Below are 18,618 nucleotides of genomic sequence, written 5' to 3' on the forward strand. Positions count from 1 at the left end.
CTATGGTTACTGCAGCACTTGACAGGTCGGTCTCAGAGTGCCATCAATCCATAGGCCGACTACTACTGGATGCAGAAATGATGGCAACTTATATCTATCATCGCAGTTCTTGTTGGCAGGATGCATCAAATTTTAAATTTCCACTATTTATCTTCCTCTAGCAAATAAGTGGCTGCCTGGTTACTATGCAAGCTTCCTGGCTCTCTGTAATTTTGCTTGAATCAGTGACGTGTTCTGCCACGGCTGACTTCTTGTGTTGTTGGAACTCTGTATGCCGACCCTATACCACTGGGTATATTTAGCATGACTTCCTGCCTCATCAGTATGTACTATTCTGCACTCACAGCCAACTTCACAGACTCCATGCATGTGCAGCTTGTCAGTGCATCCTTCATGGAGCCTAGCACATCTTTAATTTTCTTGTTTCTTTAGTAGACTGACTTGATGCCAACATGCATATACATCAGACTAACACATTAATATCTCTCCCCCTGGAATATGATGGAACTGAGCAAACACTTTATGGGCTAGTGCTGCATGTACGTAAACATTAAGCATATCTTACTTTGGTTTACTGATGTGGATTTGTCTTTCTATAGTCCATGAGGGTAAAAATCTGCTAACAAGAGGCATATTTCACAGCTGACTCACTTATTCTTGTTCTTTGATGAAAGTTCAGGAAGGCAGCTTCGTACAATACCAAGATGTAACTTATCTGCCCGTTATATTCCAGTATTCCTGTGAGTGTTAGTCAATGTCAACTACTTCCTTAGAAAGTGTTGTCAATGGATTTTTCTTTTGTTAATAAATTTGTATGAACGAAATCTAGGTAATATAGAAATAGCTAAAGGGAAATATGTTACAATAATAAAACATGGGTGGCATTAAGCCATAATTTATGAATAAATTGAAGATGAAAATAATACGCATTAACAAATGATTTGAGAGCCAAATAAGCAGATAAGACATAGGTGGTGGAAAAATATACCACACTGTCACAAACAGTTCAAGTTCAAGGAAATCAATACTAGAAGGCAGCTCTCACTCTGTGGATTTGCACGAGTGTTGGAAACAGCTGCTTGGGCAAAATTTGTATCAATTTTAAAACCAAATATCATTCTGCAACTTCACACAGTTAGAACAATTTAAGTGCCAACACCTACATGCCGCTTTAATAACACAAATCCCCATTTGGCTTTACTGTGGTCTTCCTCTCACTTTACTTTGTTGTTGCTTTAGAAGCTGCCTGAATAGCCATGCATGTTCAAGTGCCACTTCCAGGAAGGGCAGGGTGGTGAAGTGCAGTGGTCCCAGACTGAATCTGCTGGGCAGATTAAAGATGAGGGTTGGTAAGTTGGCCAGCCTGTATGTGGTTTTTAGGTGGTTTTCCGCATCCAACTAGTTGAATACTGGGCTGGTACTCAAGTACTGCCTCAGTTACACATTTCGCAAACAAAACTTTTGCACACACACACACACACACACACACACACACACACACACACACACACACACACACACACACACACACAAATAGCACTATACACAGACAGTTGGGATACATATATTACGCCACAGAGGGGAAAAGGGGGGGGGGGGGGGGAATTAAAGTAGAAAATGAGTTTTGCTATTTGGGAAGCAAAGTAACTGATGCTGGTTGAAGTAAAGAGGATATAAAATGTAGACTGGCAATGGCAAAAAAGCGTTTCTGAAGGAGAGAAATTTGTTAACATCCAGTATAAATTTAAGTGTCAGGAAGTCTTTTCTGAAAGTATTTGTATGGAGTGTACCCATGTATGGAAGTGAAACATGGATGATTTAGACAAGAAGAGAATAGAAGCTTTCAAAATGTGGTGCTATAGAAGAATGCTGAAGAATAGATGGTACATCACATAACTAGCGAGAAGGTACTGAATAGAATGGGGGAGAAGAGGTATTTGTGGCACAAATTGACTATAAGAAGGGATCAGTTGGTAGGACATGTTCTGAGGCATCAAGGGATCACCAATTTCGTATTGCAGGGAAGCGTGGAGGGTAAAAATTGTAAGAGGAGACCAAGAGATGAATACACCAAGCAGATTTAAAAGGATGTAAATTGCAGCAGTTACTTGGAAATGAAGAAGCTTGCACAGAATATAGTAGCATGGAGATTTGCATCAAACCAGTCTCTGGACTGAAGATTACAACAAAAACATTAATTAAGTGACCTTTCAAAAGCTTCTATTTTTCTTCTTGTCTGAGCTGTGTTTTGGATACATACAGAACTATACTACAGAAAAGACTGCCTAACACTTAAATCTGTATTTGATCTTAACACATTTCTCTTCTTTAGGAATGCTTTTCTTGCCATTTCCGATCTACGTTTTATATCCCCTCTAATTCAGCCATCAGCAGTTATTCTGCGGCTCAAATAGCGGAACTCACCTATTCTTTTTATTGTCTCATTTCCCAATCTAATTCCCTCAGCACCATCTTATTTAATTCTACTACATTTCATTATCCTCGTTTTGCTTTTGTTTATGTTCATCTTTTATCCTTCTTTCAAGAAACTATCCATTCCATTCAACTGCTCTTCCAGGTCCTTTGCTGTCTCTTAGAGAACTGCAATGTCATAAGCAAACCTCGAAGTTTTTGTTTCTCCTCCCTGGACTTTAATTCCTACCCCAAATTTTTCTCTGGTTTCCTCTGCTGCTTGCTCAGTGTACAGACTGAATAACATCGGAGATAGGTTAGAACTCTGTCTGCTTTTTGAATTGGAATTATCATCTTCTCCTGGAAGTCTGAATGTTCTTCACCTGTCTCATACATCTTGCAGACCAGATGGAACACATTTCTCATAGCTGGCTCTCTGAAAGCTATAAGTAGTTCTGACATAATGTAATCTACTCCAGGGGCCTTGCAATGACTTAAGTCTTTCAGTGTTCTGTCAAATCACTCTTGCAGTATCATAGCTGTAAATATCTTATGCAAAAAACATCACCACATATTTATTTTAGTTTTTAATTATTTCTATGTTATTATACAACAGATGAGATATTCTTGACCATTTATTTCTTTGCTTTAAATTTTTTGAGACATCTACTTCTCTTAATACTAGCTAGTATAAATAAAAGAGGCAGCTGTTACACCAAAATTTAATGCTAGAAAGTATCACAGATTTTATCTTACTCTTTCCCCGGAAAGACATCACTAGCGACAAAGCAGTCATTTCCAACATTTGACGTGAGGTACTGAAACAAATCCGGAAACTCCCTCACATACGCTGCCACAACATCCACTGCACGTTGACTGTACAACCAAGTCGTACCTTCTTTCCGTGTGTAGCCGGGAACCTGGAGTTGAGCAAATTTGAAATTAATAAATAGAATTATTCTCAAACATTTTATGCCATAACTGTTTCCAAATAATGATACTGCTAAATAATTCTGAAAAAGTTCTAGCAATATGAAGGGGGAGAGGGAGGGGGGGGATGAGGACACATAGAGAAGCAGTGAGAAGCAGACAGGCACAGAGAAAGGACAATGGAGAAAGTAATCTTCCAATGCTTTAATCCAAAAGGGACAAGTGGGGACCTTGGCTGGGGAGAGAGAGGCACGCGATGGAAGAGGTTAGTGAAAGTTTGTGGGAATTAACTGTGTACGAGTGTATAGGGTAACTGGAAAGGACCAATAGAAGCAATAATGGGGAATGATTTGGTGAAAGGTTAAAGCAACTAGAGGTACAAGAAGGAAAATGAAATAATAGTTCTGTGAAGAGGTTAGAACACCACAGGCTTGTTTAGCCCTTGACCTAGCTTTCAACATTTATAAAAATATCTTCTTCAGAAGGAGTGGGCCTTGTTACATCGCATAGCGGTAAATTACACTAGCTGAAGCTGAGTGGCTCTTGTCATATATAAAATTGACATGTAAACCAGAAACATCACATGTCGTGATTTAAGACAACAGCCAGATTACACTCAGCATATGTCAGAATAAATGCATAACTGTATTTTACAAGTGGTAAAAGCTCTTGTATACATTAAATTATAACAGGAGTTCAAAGAATAAAATATTTGCATAACGTAAGTATTTTATAAATATCAAAACCTAAGTTTTGGGCTAAATAAACCTTCGGTTGCAACCGGTAGGCTGATTTTTTCAACCTCTTCAAATTTATACAGTTGCTGAATCACAGCGATGTTTAAGATTTTGTAATAGTTCTTTGCTGGGAGAAACTGAATGCACAAAACTAGAGTTGTCTGGTTAGGTGAGAAGTTGCCATTATGACAGGCTGGTGTGGACCTTGTGATACAGGTTTCAGGATACGAATGAAGAATGTGTGTAATCGTATGAGGGAATGACGAGAAGGAAGTAAAAAAGTAATTAAATATTTGGTTAAAAATTGAGAGCGAGTAGGTCTTAAAATTTAAAGCAAAGATGTTTGAGCTGGCACTCACAACAGGAAAAAAGGAAACAGGATGGAGAGCAGCTGTATAGGGTGGAAAGTTTCAAGTACTTGGGCAGTGTAACACAGGAAAATGGAAGAAATGACAATGATAAGTGAATGTCTGATGCAAGCCAACAGCGCTCTGAGAGATGTGAGGGAAATGAAATGGAATAAAGAAGTTTTTCTGAAAAGTACATCAAACACATTACACTGCATGTCAAAAAAAGTGAAGCATTTGGTCAAATGTCAATGTAATTTTATACATGTACGCACCACAGGCAGGAATGTGAATGATTAGAGCTAGAATTATCTGTGACAGAAACTCAGAGTACATTAATGCTGTTAACAGGTCTGGTAGGGTATTTAAGGAGCACGAATAGCATCAGATGTGGTGTGATCACTGTGAAGGACGTCAAGATGCTAAGCACTTGAGTGAGATAGAACATTATCAGCAACTGACAAAGTTTTATATGGGTTTCATTATGGGTTCCCATTTGGCTGGCCAGTTGAAATGTACAATACCCAGATTTGTGGAGCATTTGAGTGACAGTGGCCTTATGTTGGACTGCATGGTAACATGAGGACAAGCATACTCTTCTCAAGGTCTGACATGCAGCTCAGTACTGTAGTACTTTTAAGTGATGTGTGGTGTACAGCAGCAAAGATGATCCTTGATTAAAAACTCATCTTCATTCTCCTTGTGTTTCCATCTGATTGCTATCAGCTCTAGCCACTGAACAAGTTACTTTACTTTGGGTACATTCACTGTGTCCTTTTATAGTAGAGTCAAAGACAATATTGTTATGTGAATTGTTCCCCATCCTCCTCCTGGAAAAAAGAAGATGTCTGGAGGGGAATCGGTAGCAAGATAAACAGAACATCTAGTATTAATGTGGCAGCATATTGTCCCCCGATTATGAGAATGCTTTCTTTTGAAAAACTTTCAATATTGCTCGGATGAAGAGTTATTTCTTCCTTAGTAGGTTGATTTTAATATTTTTATATTAAAGCAAATTACACAAATAAATGAGACGTGTGCTGTCAATAAATATAACTGATAGGTGTTTGTTCATTTTCAATATGACTTAGAAGCAATGAAATATGACGAAAATACAGAACATATTTTAAAAATAATTCATCATGAAGTAACACCGAAATCGAGCAAAATGCAACATCGAAATGAGACACAAAGCAACACTGAAATTGGGCAAAAAATAACAACAAAATTCTGCAAAAAAACACTTTCCCTATACCTGTTTATTAGCCCTCTCAATTGTGTTTTGCTCTGATACATACTGTATACTACTTCTGTACACTGAACAAATATGAGTCATGAAGGATAGAGAAAAAACAAAGTTAAATGAAGTTCTGCAGATGTCAGACAGTTATAAGAAAAATGGAAAACTGGAGAATTTCAAGTATTAGGGAGATAACACAAGAGGAATCCCTACAAGAGAAGACTGAGGATAAAAGATTAAAATAGTAGGGGCATGTAAAGATAGTCTGCAATGTCGAAGGCACCTGAGAAGAAGCCCAAGATGGATATGGGAGGCAAGAGACTGAGGGGAATGACAGGGGACATGTGGCAAAAGGATATGAAGACAGCAGCTAGACGAGTGAAGCAGCTATAGCAAGGTTATGGGAAGATTGGAGAAGCTGGAGAGGCTCTTGTACCAAGCAGATTGAGTCGGTGGCAGGAAGCTGTACAACATGGCTGAGAACCACTACCTTCCATAGGTGTGGGTGAAAAGGGCTAACTTAAAAGCTTAATGCATGAATGTCTGGGGAAATTTCAACCAAATTTTGTTTGCACATGGTTCATCAAACAATGGAAACTCCATGTGGGATGTCAACAATGTAGATAAAGACAGATTGCTACTTAACGTAAAGAAGACACATGAAGTTGCAGACAGGCACAATCAAAAGAAACTTACATAAAGCTTTCGGCCATAGTCTTCATCAGTAAAACAAACAAACACCATTCAAATAAACACCATTCACACACAAAAGCAAGCACACCTCAGGCGCACACAACCACCATCTCCAGCATTTCAGGCCTGTCTGCAACTTGACACATCTTCTTTAAGATGAGTAGCAATCTGCCCCTTCCGACATGGCTCATTACTTTTAGGGAAATACTGTGTGGGTAATTTGTATCTTATGTGACTTATTCGACATGTCAACCACGTCTGAGCACGAGACTGAAAAGAGCCAATAATTTTGGCAGTGTGTTTTGAGGGTACAGATCCTGGCATGTGGAACAGAGCCACAGATATAGTTTATGTCATCTCTGGAGGGGCATGCTATAAACTAGTGGAGAATCAGGCAGCTGTGAGTGACAGATTTTTCTAGATATGACAATCAGTTACTGTTGTAAATATGCCTCAAATGAAGTGGAGCCTATTGGACAGATCTGACAGAAAAAAAAGAAAAAGTGAAACTACTGTGAAGAAATGAAACAGAATATCAGCAACACCATCGACTGCAGGCATATGGGCATGCAAAAAGTTAGTATAAAATAAAATAAAAATGTGCGAAGCATAGGTTGTGCCCAGCCAAATGAATAATTTGCACAGACACATCCAGTTGAAATGATAGTGATGAACATAAGAGAAAAATAGGCATCAGCAATTCATGTAATACATAAAACTGCTGCAGTGACCACAACTACATGACAAAGGGAGGAGAGGAGTTTGACTGATACGAAAATGAGTTTGAGCTGTAACTGTCTCTCACCTCTTCGTTCCTCTTGTTGAACTTGAGATTGAGGCCGAGGTTCAGCTTGGCGGACGAGGACGCCCCAGCCTGCTTGATGACGTAGACGGTGCCTGTGATGCGTGACAACAGGTGTGGTGAGATGCTCAGCCTCTGAGCTGCCTGTCCCACTGCAACATAAACAATTTATATTAGTGCTGAAGACAGAGTGGTTTTTCTGGAAGTGGAGCTTTTGCCCCCCTTCCAAATGGGTCCTTGAAATTGCTCCAGCTGTTTATTGAGAGAGGGAATATGAAACAGCCAGCCTTTGCCATCCCAGAGTAGTGTCGAGGTCAATAATTATGTGAAATATTGCAAATCATATTTTTGTTGTATCACTTCCTCAAGCAATATGTGAAGCATGAGGCAAATCTGTACAAGTTAACATTCATTTTGATGGTGTAAACACACTGATAATGCTTTTGCAGTATGACAAATAGTCACCACCAGTAACCCCTTGATTCTTCAAAGAATCAAACTTGCATGCAAAAACAGCTTCAAATTTGTGATTACTTTACACCGAGTTAATGCGCCAAATAGTTGCCTTTAAGCACTTTGTTGGAAGTTGTCAAGATCTAGGAAATTTGTACTCCATTTTTAGTGAAAGGTATTTTCTAAAGCAGCTCAATGTTTGTGATGTCAGCATCTCCTGAATCACACGTAGTACAATGACGCAATTTTTGAGCTACATTCAGTGATGTATGCGGACACTGTAAGCAAAATGTGTTGCTAATAAAGTTGTTAGAAAAGGACTAGTAAATTAAAATTCTGTACCTGGTGCTGCTGTTTTACTGTACAAACAGTGGAAATGTATGTGATTCTTCAATTTCTCCAGGCGTATTTTATGACGAAATAAATCAGCTGATGTACATCAGCGCACCTGATGATGGCAACATGGTCGATTGCCGAAATATTGTGTCCTATGCGCACTCACACCAGGCTGTTCACCCGAGATTTATTTGATGTACATCAGTGCACCTGATGATGGCAACGTGGCCAATTGCTGAAATATTGTGTCCTATGTACACTCATACCAGGCTGTTCTCCCGAGATTTATTTTGTCAGTGAAAATGTAAGTGATAAACGTTTTTCCTTTTGTCATTTTGTGCAAGATTCCAGTGAGAAACAGTTTTGAAATCACGTGTAACGTTAGACTGAGGTTGCTAAGTGCTCTCATTCTCAAATACTAGGTGAATAAAGTGCTTTTGCACACAGACAGTTACACAGCCTTGAGACCAACAGAAGTTTTCCTGTAATATTTGCCTTACTGCATTAAATGTTTAACACAAGCTTATACGTCTTAATAACTTGTCATAATCAATATTTAAAATTGTTAAATTTGATTATTAATTACATGAAATATTGCAAATGAAATTTTTGTAGCCCCTGGAAGCTACTGGATAGGCAACCTGCAAATGGCTTCGTGTACTGTGCCCCGGCCCCAGCTTCCAGGACTGTAGTTTAGTAATATAGATGGCCTCATAAAATATCGTTTTTTGCTCCTTCCAAATGGAAGGTCCTGCCGTCGTGATGGATGCCTCAGCGATTAACTGGCGTTCCATCTTTTGAAGGTTTTATTCCGGCTCCTTCGCAAACAACGCTATACATCATATGAAATTACTGTGTGCCAAAGGTATAATGTAACTGGCTACAAAATACAATTCTCTGTATTTATCCTATCCATCTCTAGAACCATTTTGCTAACTTACATGAAACTGTGTGTTTCATTTTATGTCCAGGATAGTAGTTATAGATGCATTCTGTTTAAATTAGAATATTGGCAGATAATTCTTCATCAATAAAAAAAATCACTCTATTTAAAACAGTCATAAATCAATAAATTCTCTCTGTAGCTTACGTGAAACAACTGCACTGGGTTAGATGTTTCCTTGTCAGTGGGATGTAACTGCCCTTAAAAGCTACATATTGCTATTTTTTGGCCATCTGCTATTTCAAAAAATAGTCCTGTATGCAATCTCCATTTTTACCGTAGCATTTATTTTCTGATTACAGTGACAAAAGTCATGGGATACCTCCCAATATTGCTCTGGGCCACCTTGTGCCCAGGGTAACACAGCAACTCGATGTGACATGGACTCAACAATTCATTGGAAGTCCCCTGCTAATATTGAGCTGTCTATGATTGTGAAGTGTTGCCAATGCAGGATTTTGTGTATGAACTGACCTCTTGATTGTGTCCCATAAATGTTCAATGGGGTTCACGTCGGGTGATCTCGGTGGCAAAATCATTCCCTCAAATTGTTCAGAACATTCTTCAAACTGTCACTCAGTCACATGGCGCACAGTCATCCATAAAAATGTATTCGCTGTCAATGATGACGATACAGTGTTCCATTTACATTAAAATTTCACAATGACATTTCTTCAAACATTTCATCCTTACAAATTCATTTTCTGAAGATAATATGACACCACTTAAATTTTTATTTCTACAATGTTTTGGTCTTCCTGTAGACTCTAAGACAAGAGGATTAGATCTACCTCCAACCTCTATTTTTCAGCACAATCACACACAAATTAAATAAGAAATTACCAGTTTCATCTTCAGATCATTAGGCTGAAGTAGTAGTTAATTCCAACAGCTGAAAAAACTATACTATCATTATTTTTGCTCAACATTATTCGACTACTGTTATTTCCAGCTTTTGGTTTTCCTATGCAAGTTTTCTCAACAAACATAAAAGAATGTAGTCAGCATGTTAAAACAACTAACATCCAGCAATCAACTACAGACCTACATAGATAACAATGAAAGCCATCAGTAACCCAACTGAATATAAATTTTTAAATTTTTAGACAAATTGGCTATTGAAACTTCCTGGAAGATTAAATCCATTGACCAGAACAGGACATGAACCTGTGATCTTTGCCTCTGAGGGCAAGTGTTCTACCAACTAAGTTATCCAAACACGACTTTCGACATGCCCTCACTGTATTACTTCTGCCAGTACCCCATCTCCTACCTTCCCCACTTCTTCCCTACCCTGAGTCATGCTTGGATAACTCAGTCAGTACAGTACTTGCCCTGGAAAGACACAGATCCCAGGTTCAAGACACACACACACACACACACACACACACACACACACACACACACACACACACACACACAGAGAGAGAGAGAGAGAGAGAGAGAGAGAGAGAGAGAGAGAGATAAGGTCTAACTATAACTGATAACAGTGTTATAAATAAAATAGATACAAACTTCCACATGGGAAAAATATATTAAAAACAAAGATTCCAAGACTTACCAAGCGGGAAAGCGCCGGCAGATAGGCACAATGAATAAAACACACAAACACACACACAAAATTTCGAGCTTTCGCAACTGGCGGCTGCTTCGTCAGGAAAGAGGGAAGGAAAGGGAAAGATGAAAGGATGTGGGTTTTAAGGGAGAGGGTAAGGAGTCATTCCAATCCCAGGAGCGGAAAGACTTACCTTAGGGGGAAAAAGGATAGGTATATACTCGCACACACACACACACACACACACACACACACACACACACACACACACACATATCCATCCATACATACACAGACACAAGCAGACATATTTAAAGGCAAAGAGTAAGGGCAGATATGTAAGTCAAGGCGGAAGTGTGGTGGCAAAGATGATGTTGAATGACAGGCGAGGTATGAGTGGCGGCAACTTGAAATTAGAGGAGCACTTCCTTTCACGCCGATCACCTGCCACCCTACCTAAAACCTCTTTCCTCGTCACCTTCATCCTGACCCACAATTTCTTCACTTTTGAAGGCCAGACATACCAACAATTAAAGGGAACAGCCATGGGTACCAGGATGGCCCCCTCGTATGCCAACCTATTTATGGGTCGCTTAGAGGAAGCCTTCTTGGTTACCCAAGCCTGCCAACCCAAAGTTTGGTACAGATTCATTGATGACATCTTCATGATCTGGACGCACAGTGCAGAACAACTTCAGAATTTCCTCTCCAAACTCAACTCCTTTGGTTCCATCAGATTCACCTGGTCCTACTCCAAATCCCATGCCACTTTCCTTGACATTGACCTCCATCTGTCCAATGGCCAGCTTCACACATCCGTCCACATCAAACCAACCAACAAGCAACAGTACCTCCATTATGACAGCTGCCACCCATTGCATATCAAACGGTCCCTTCCCTACAGCCTAGGCCTTCGTGGCAAACGAATCTGCTCCAGTCCTGAATCCCTGGACCATTACACCAACAACCTGAAAACAGCTTTCGCATCCCGCAACTACCCTCCCAACCTGGTACAGAAGCAGATAACCAGAGCCACTTCCTCATCCCCTCAAACCCAGAACCTCTCACAGAAGAACCCCAAAAGTGCCCCACTTGTGACAGGATACTTCCCGGGACTGGATCAGATTCTGAATGTGGCTCTCCAGCAGGGATACGACTTCCTAAAATCCTGCCCCGAAATGAGATCCATCCTTCATGAAATCCTCCCCACTCCACCAAGAGTGTCTTTCCGCCGTCCACCTAACCTCCGTAACCTCTTGGTTCATCCTTATGAAATCCCCAAACCACCTTCTCTACCCTCTGGCTCCTACCCTTGCAACTGCCCCCGGTGTAAAACCTGTCCTATGCACCCTCCCACCACCACCTACTCCAGTCCTGTAACCCGGAAGGTGTACACGATCAAAGGCAGAGCCACGTGTAAAAGCACCCACGTGATTTACCAACTGACCTGCCTACACTGTGACGCTTTCTATGTGGGAACGACCAGCAACAAACTGTCCATTCGCATGAATGGACACAGGCAGACAGTGTTTGTTGGTAATGAGGATCACCCTGTGGCTAAACATGCCTTGGTGCACGGCCAGCACATCTTGGCACAGTGTTACACCGTCCGAGTTATCTGGATACTTCCCACCAACACCAACCTATCCGAACTCCGGAGATGGGAACTTGCCCTTCAATGTATCCTCTCTTCTCGTTATCCACCAGGCCTCAATTTCCGCTAATTTCAAGTTGCCGCCACTCATACCTCACCTGTCATTCAACATCACCTTTGCCACCACACTTCCACCTTGACTTACACCTCTGCCCATACTCTTTGCCTTTAAATATGTCTGCTTGTGTCTGTGTATGTATGGATGGATATGTGTGTGTGTGTGTGTGTGTGTGTGTGTGTGTGTGTGTGTGTGTGTGTGTGTGCGCACACGAGTATATACCTATCCTTTTTTCCCCCTAAGGTAAGTCTTTCCCCTCCCGGGAGTGGAATGACTCCTTACCCTCTCCCTTAAAACCCACATCCTTTCATCTTTCCTTTTCCTTCCCTCTTTCCTCGCGAAGCACCCGCCGGTTGCGAAAGCTCGCAATGCTGTGTGTGTGTTTGTGTGTTTTATTCATTGTGCCTATCTACCGGCGCTTGCCCGCTTGATAAGTCTTGGAATCTTTGTTTTTGATAACAGTGTTAGCTGTAGAAGGCATTAACACAGAGAGAGTTCTGTCAAATGCCAAAATATTTCAGTGGGAAGACTTTAAGAACAGAAAGCCAGCTCACCAGTCATATAGTTGGCCTGTATGTTCTTGTACGTTCTGAACAGCTGCGAGAGGTCGGGCTCTACCGGCACCGACACAGTAATCTTCAGGCGCAGGGTCCTGTTGTCCATTATACTCTCCTTCACCTTGTGACACAAAAGACAGATTATGCAGTTTTTTTATGTTCCATGGGCCAAAATTACAAACTCTCACTACAATATGGAACAAGTCACAGTTTTACAATATTACTGTATATCTTCTCTGTGGAAAAAACAGCAAAATGATCACCGTTTACACGACTCCTTAAGTTCATTTTACTTAATTTATTTCTCGTACTTGATTTATATGCACACAAAATGACACATTCAGAATTCTTTTGTCTAATAGAAGGGCAGGAGTTATAAAGCAGATATGACTTCAGTTCGCATTTGAAGTTTATTTTATTAACCACTAGTAGGGGCCTGAAAAATTTGCAGTTTGCAATAAATGCAAATATAAACACAAATTCTGACTCACAATACAAAACTATGTAATAAATAACATTTCATAGTGAACTGTATTGGGATGAATTATTTTATCAGAAATAGATTGAAACAGATTTACTTTCTGTACATAAATACAGAAGAAGAGAAATTTGTTAACATCCAGTATAGATTGACATGTCAAGAAGTCTTTTCTAAAAGTATTTGTATGAAGTGTAGCCATGTATGGATATGAAATATGACGATAAATAGTTTAGACAAGAAGAGAATAGAAGCTTTCGAAATGTGGTGCTATAGAAGAATGGTTTGGGTTATTTGGGGAAGGAGACCAGACAGCGAGGTCATCGGTCTCATCGGATTAGGGAAGGAAGTCGGCCGTGCCCTTTCCAAGGAACCATCCCGGCATTTGCCTGGAGCGATTTAGGGAAATTGCGGAAAACCTAAATCAGGATGGCCGGACGCAGGATTGAACCGTCGTCCAATGTGCTATAGAAGAATGCTGAAGATTGGATGGATAGATCATGTAACTAATGAGGAGGTACTGAATAGAATTGGGGAAAAGAGGAATTTGTGGTACAACTTCATTAGAAGAAGAGATTGGTTGGTAGAACATTTTATGCAAATACCAAAAGTGTACTCAATTTTTTAGGTTACTGGTATGCAAATTATTTAGTGAAGTCTTATTTCCAAGATAGTGTGTCTAAGAAAGTGTCTGCAAAATAAAAAGTGCTCAAAAACAACATTATCAGTGTGTTCGATGCTTTGGTGTCACAACAACTGAAAGTCTTCACCTGGTGTGCGAGTACAGTTATTTTTGGTTCCACTTCTATACTACATGCCTTGTCAGTCCTATATGTAACATAGTCAAGAACTGTTTAATTGAATAGATACAAAATCTTCTCACCAAGCAGTGGCAGAACACACACATAAAAGATGGTTGAAATTGGCAAGCTTTCAGAGCCAGTGGCTCCTTCTTCAGGCAGAAGAGCTGAAGGGACAGGAAGAGGGATGAAGGAAAAGAACTAGAGAGGTCTAGGAAAAAGGGGTAGATTTTGGGAAAGTCACACAACTGCGGGTCAGGGGAGACTTACCACAGGGGATGAGAGAGAAAGACTGATTTTTGAGGACTGCATCAGACGAGATTTGAAAACCTGAGAGCTTAAAGATGGAAGACAGGGTAATATGCACACAGAGATTACTGCTTAAACATGGTGCACGAGTTAATAAGAGTGAAAAGCCAAGTGCACTGTATGTAACAGAGATGGGAAAAGATGGGAGATGGGGGAGGGGAGGGGTGAAAAATAGATGGGAAAGACAATGAAAGATGTAGAAGACTAAAATGTAGTGAATCAAAGAGTAGTGACACTGAAGAAATGCTGAGACGGAAGAAATTAACATAAATCAAGGTCAGGGGGATGGCGCCACCTGTGGTGAAACAGGTGCCGAAGTCATGAATGTCCTGTTGTAGAGCATGCTCTGCAACAGGATACTAGGAGTTGCTAGTATACACCCTCTGCCTACACCCATTCATCCTAATTGTGTTTGCAAGTTGTTCTTTAACAAATACTTATTTTTCAGTTTTCTGTATCCAATATTATGGGGAAGGTTGAGGGAATGAAAGGACAAGGGGGTGACTTCAGCAAGCCAGAGTCTTTTTCTGAAGGTCCCATGTGGAGGAATAAAACTGGAGAGAAAAATACTGCACAATTTCTCCGATAGGAATCCCTCTCAGAAGGCAAGATCAACATGTGTCTCAAAATAGTATCATACCAGAAAGGCCTCCATTATTTAAATAATCTAGCTCCCATGTATAGAACAGCTTTGACCCTTAACTGCTCTAGTGGGATCCTGGAGAACACCAGGCAATATGAATACAATACACAGTATGTGAACAGAACAACAGATGGAACCAGTGAAGTGATGCCGTTTAACATGGAGTGTGGGATGTGGTGCTTCTGGTAATATTTTGCAAGATAAAGAGAAAGAGGTCTCAGAATGCCTCACCAGAGTATTAATGTAAGTTGTTTTTCATTATCTCAGTTAGTGTTTCACGCAACTGAAATCTTTAAAGTGCTTCGAAAAGAGCAAAATTTCAATGATAATGTCAATGTTTAAAGTTATGTGACTATTTATGCATTATTTTTGAGAATGGTATAATGAAAGTCATGAACAGATGACGAGTTGCGTTTTTGCAATCTGATGAGGAGAGCACAGCAGATGAGGATGAATTTATACTAAGTGATAATGATTCCAAATCTGAAGTTACATCAGAAAGGAGTTGTGAAGAATCAGATGAAAAGGCTTGCATTAGGCCTTCCACTGACAAATACTTTTTTTGGAAAAAAGTTGTGCAACAAGTGATCGAAAGAAGCTCCTCCTACAACTCGTACCCATGTTCACAGTATAGTTAGTCGCCATCTAGGCACTAGACGTGAAGCAAACACTCTTGGTTCTATATCATATATATTCATATTATCTGCTTGGGAACTGTTCGCTACTGAAGATTTATTACAATTAATACTCACCAGTACAAACATCAAAATACTTGACATGTCAAACAAACACAGAGCTCCTCAACCAGCATTCATAAAGCCGCTATATATAACAGAACTGAGAGCATTTCAAGATTGCTTTATTTATCTGGAGTAATGACATCTAATCACAAAAATGTTGTCGAACTTTTTGCTAATGATGGAACTGGTCGAGATGTGTTTCAAGCCACTATGAGCAATCGCAGATTTTTATTCATTTTGTCTGGGCGTTTCGATTGTGCTACTACAAGAGATGCTAGGAAGGCTGATGACAGACTTGCAGCTATTAGAGATGTTTGGGAACTCTTTATAGACAAATATCAGAAGTATTATACTCAAGGAGCAAACATGATAATCGATGAAATGTTAGTACCCTTTCAAGGTAGATGCAAATTTTGCATGTAAATGCAAAAGAAAGCCAAATACAGACTCAAAGTTATGTGCCTTTGTGATTCATGAACATTCTATTTATGCAATACATTTGTTTACACAGGCAGGAGGACAAATAAAAGTATATTATCAATTCCAACACAGGATGTTTTGATATTAACAACACCATTTGTGGGAAGCAATAGAAATGTGACAGTAGACAATTGGTTCATGTCACTTGAACTCTATGATCAACCAGAAGATAAAAAGTTTACTGTCTTAGGCACTTTAAAGCTAAATAAACCACAGATCCAAGAAGAATTCAAACCAAACAGAATTATTTGGGCATAACAAAGGAAAGACAATTTGTTCTTGTGTTCCTCGGAAAGGTTGAGCAGTTGTGTTGCTTTCATCTATGGATCAAGATCAGAAAATTAGTACTCACAAGACAAAACCTGAAATGATCATTGATTACAATGCCACAAAAGGAGGAGTGGACGCACTGGACCAAATGTGCGCGAACTATTCGGTATCACGGTGAACATGCAGATGGCCAATGTCTGTATTTTAAGCCATTTCAAACATAACAGGAGTCGATGCTGCTGTTTTATTTCAATACACCATGCAACTTGATCAAACTGATGATTTAAAAAGAAGAGAATTGCTACAGAGGCTTGGAATGGATTTAGTAAAACCTTATATACGACTTTGAGATGTCCTACCCCTTTCTCGTGAACTTGGTGGTACTCTTCTTGCCTCAACATCCTCAGAGCCAGAACCCATGAGTGAAGCAAGATGCTACGTGAGTGAAAGAAATGCAGACAAGAAAACCAAAATAGTGTGTGAAAAATGCTCAAAACATGTTTGCCCCAATCGCAGAGTTTCAGTGTGCCAAAATTGTTTATAATCATATCGCAAATGTGTAAAAATGTTTACAATTTTCAGTGATAAAAGTGCAATTCAAAATAAAATTTCTTTAAATTACAGTTTAGTTTAACTTATTGGGGTACTCCAAGACCCCATAGAGCATTAGTGCATGAGCATTTCATTAGAGAAGTTAAGGCTATAACTTCTGATTGGAGTTAATGGGTTAAATATTTGCCTTTAAGCACATACGCACAGAAAAGCTTAGTAAAGGTTTGAAATTATGATTACAGTTTGTTGGATGTTGCTAAGTGCTCTCACTGTAAAACACTGGATGATTATAACCTGGTAATTTGCACTCAATTTTAAGCAAAAGTTAATTTTTCACACATTTCAATGTTTATGACAACATGTCTCCCGAAATTTGTTGTACAATGCAACAACGTATCAGGTCCGTTCAAAGATACAATTCGATATTGTATGCAATGTGTGTTGCAAATAGAGTCAGCAACAAAGAAGTAATAAATTAAAACATCATGCCCAATGTTGAAGTTTTACTGTGCACCATTTTAAGCAAAAGCTACTTTTTCATGCACTTAAATGTTTTTGATGCCATATCTTCAGAACTCTGTGTTGTACAATGATGTCATTTTGCAGGTACATTCAGTGGTATATGTGGACACTGTCTGCAAACTGTGTTGTGATTAGAGTTAGTAGTAGAGAAGTAGTAAAACAGAATTCATAATGTTGAAGTTTAACTGCATGAACAACAAAAATTGAGTAAGCAATAATTGTTTTTCATTTTATCATTTTCTCAAGGGTGCAAGTGAGAAAAAGTTCTGTAAAAGTTTGAAATTACTTGCACAGTATAGTCACTAAGTAGTCACTAAGTATTTTCATTCTCAAACACTGGATGAATGAAATTTGTACACCATCAGTTACACAAACACACCGCTTCCAACTGTAATACTTACCTTATTGTGTTAAACTCTTAATGAGCGGATTATGGAAACATTTTAAATTTTTAATTTGGTTGAAAATTACACAAAATACTGAAAACTGAATTTATGTTGCCCCCATGCTGTAACAGGTACTGAATTCCAGGATAGCATTTTGGTAATATAAATATTCCTACCAACTGGGGCACAATCATTGTGAAAAACAAACAGTGCTCGGAATGGAAAAGATTACCACCACAAGTGGTACATCTTGGATATCGCATTAATGATCCAAACCCCAGAACAGAAAAGAGTAAGCATGACAAAGGGTCAGGCTTACATTGATTAAGCTTCAAGCGACACAGTGTGAAGCCGAATTTTTGAAGGCTGCAAATCATCATAGCAACTGGGCCACTAGAGTCCTCAATGTACAACACACAGCACTACAGTAGCGTAGTGCAGTGGTCAGCATTTTAACATGATGTGCAGAAGATCATAGGTTTGAATCTAGCCAAATTACGTGAAAATTTTTTTATTTTTAAATGTAATCAGAAGACTTTGATCATCATTTATAGTCCACTAACTGGTTTAAACTTAATTTCTTTCATTTCCATCATTGTCTTGACTGTTTTATTTGCTCTTATTTTGTTTCCTAACAATCTTTTTTCATGTGAAATCTGCTTGTGTCTCCTATAATCTGAAACCAAGTGCCAACCAGGACCGCTCACTGTTTGGTAATGTG

The 18,618-nt window shown here is 39.4% G+C and overlaps 1 protein-coding gene across 1 annotated transcript in view; it reads right to left on the reverse strand.

Moving 5' to 3' along the window:
• Positions 1–18,618, reverse strand: part of LOC126293418 (5'-3' exoribonuclease 1) — a 188,113-nt gene that overhangs the window by 67,913 nt on the left and 101,582 nt on the right. The window contains exons 19-21 of the mRNA XM_049986642.1: positions 12,715–12,838; positions 7,165–7,313; positions 3,169–3,332 (exon numbers count right to left, since the gene is read on the reverse strand). Coding sequence (XP_049842599.1) covers positions 3,169–3,332; positions 7,165–7,313; positions 12,715–12,838 — 437 coding nt within the window. The remainder of the gene's footprint in view (positions 1–3,168; positions 3,333–7,164; positions 7,314–12,714; positions 12,839–18,618) is intronic.

Source organism: Schistocerca gregaria, chromosome 10 (genome assembly GCF_023897955.1).
Source record: "Schistocerca gregaria isolate iqSchGreg1 chromosome 10, iqSchGreg1.2, whole genome shotgun sequence".
Lineage (NCBI taxonomy): Eukaryota > Metazoa > Arthropoda > Insecta > Orthoptera > Acrididae > Schistocerca > Schistocerca gregaria.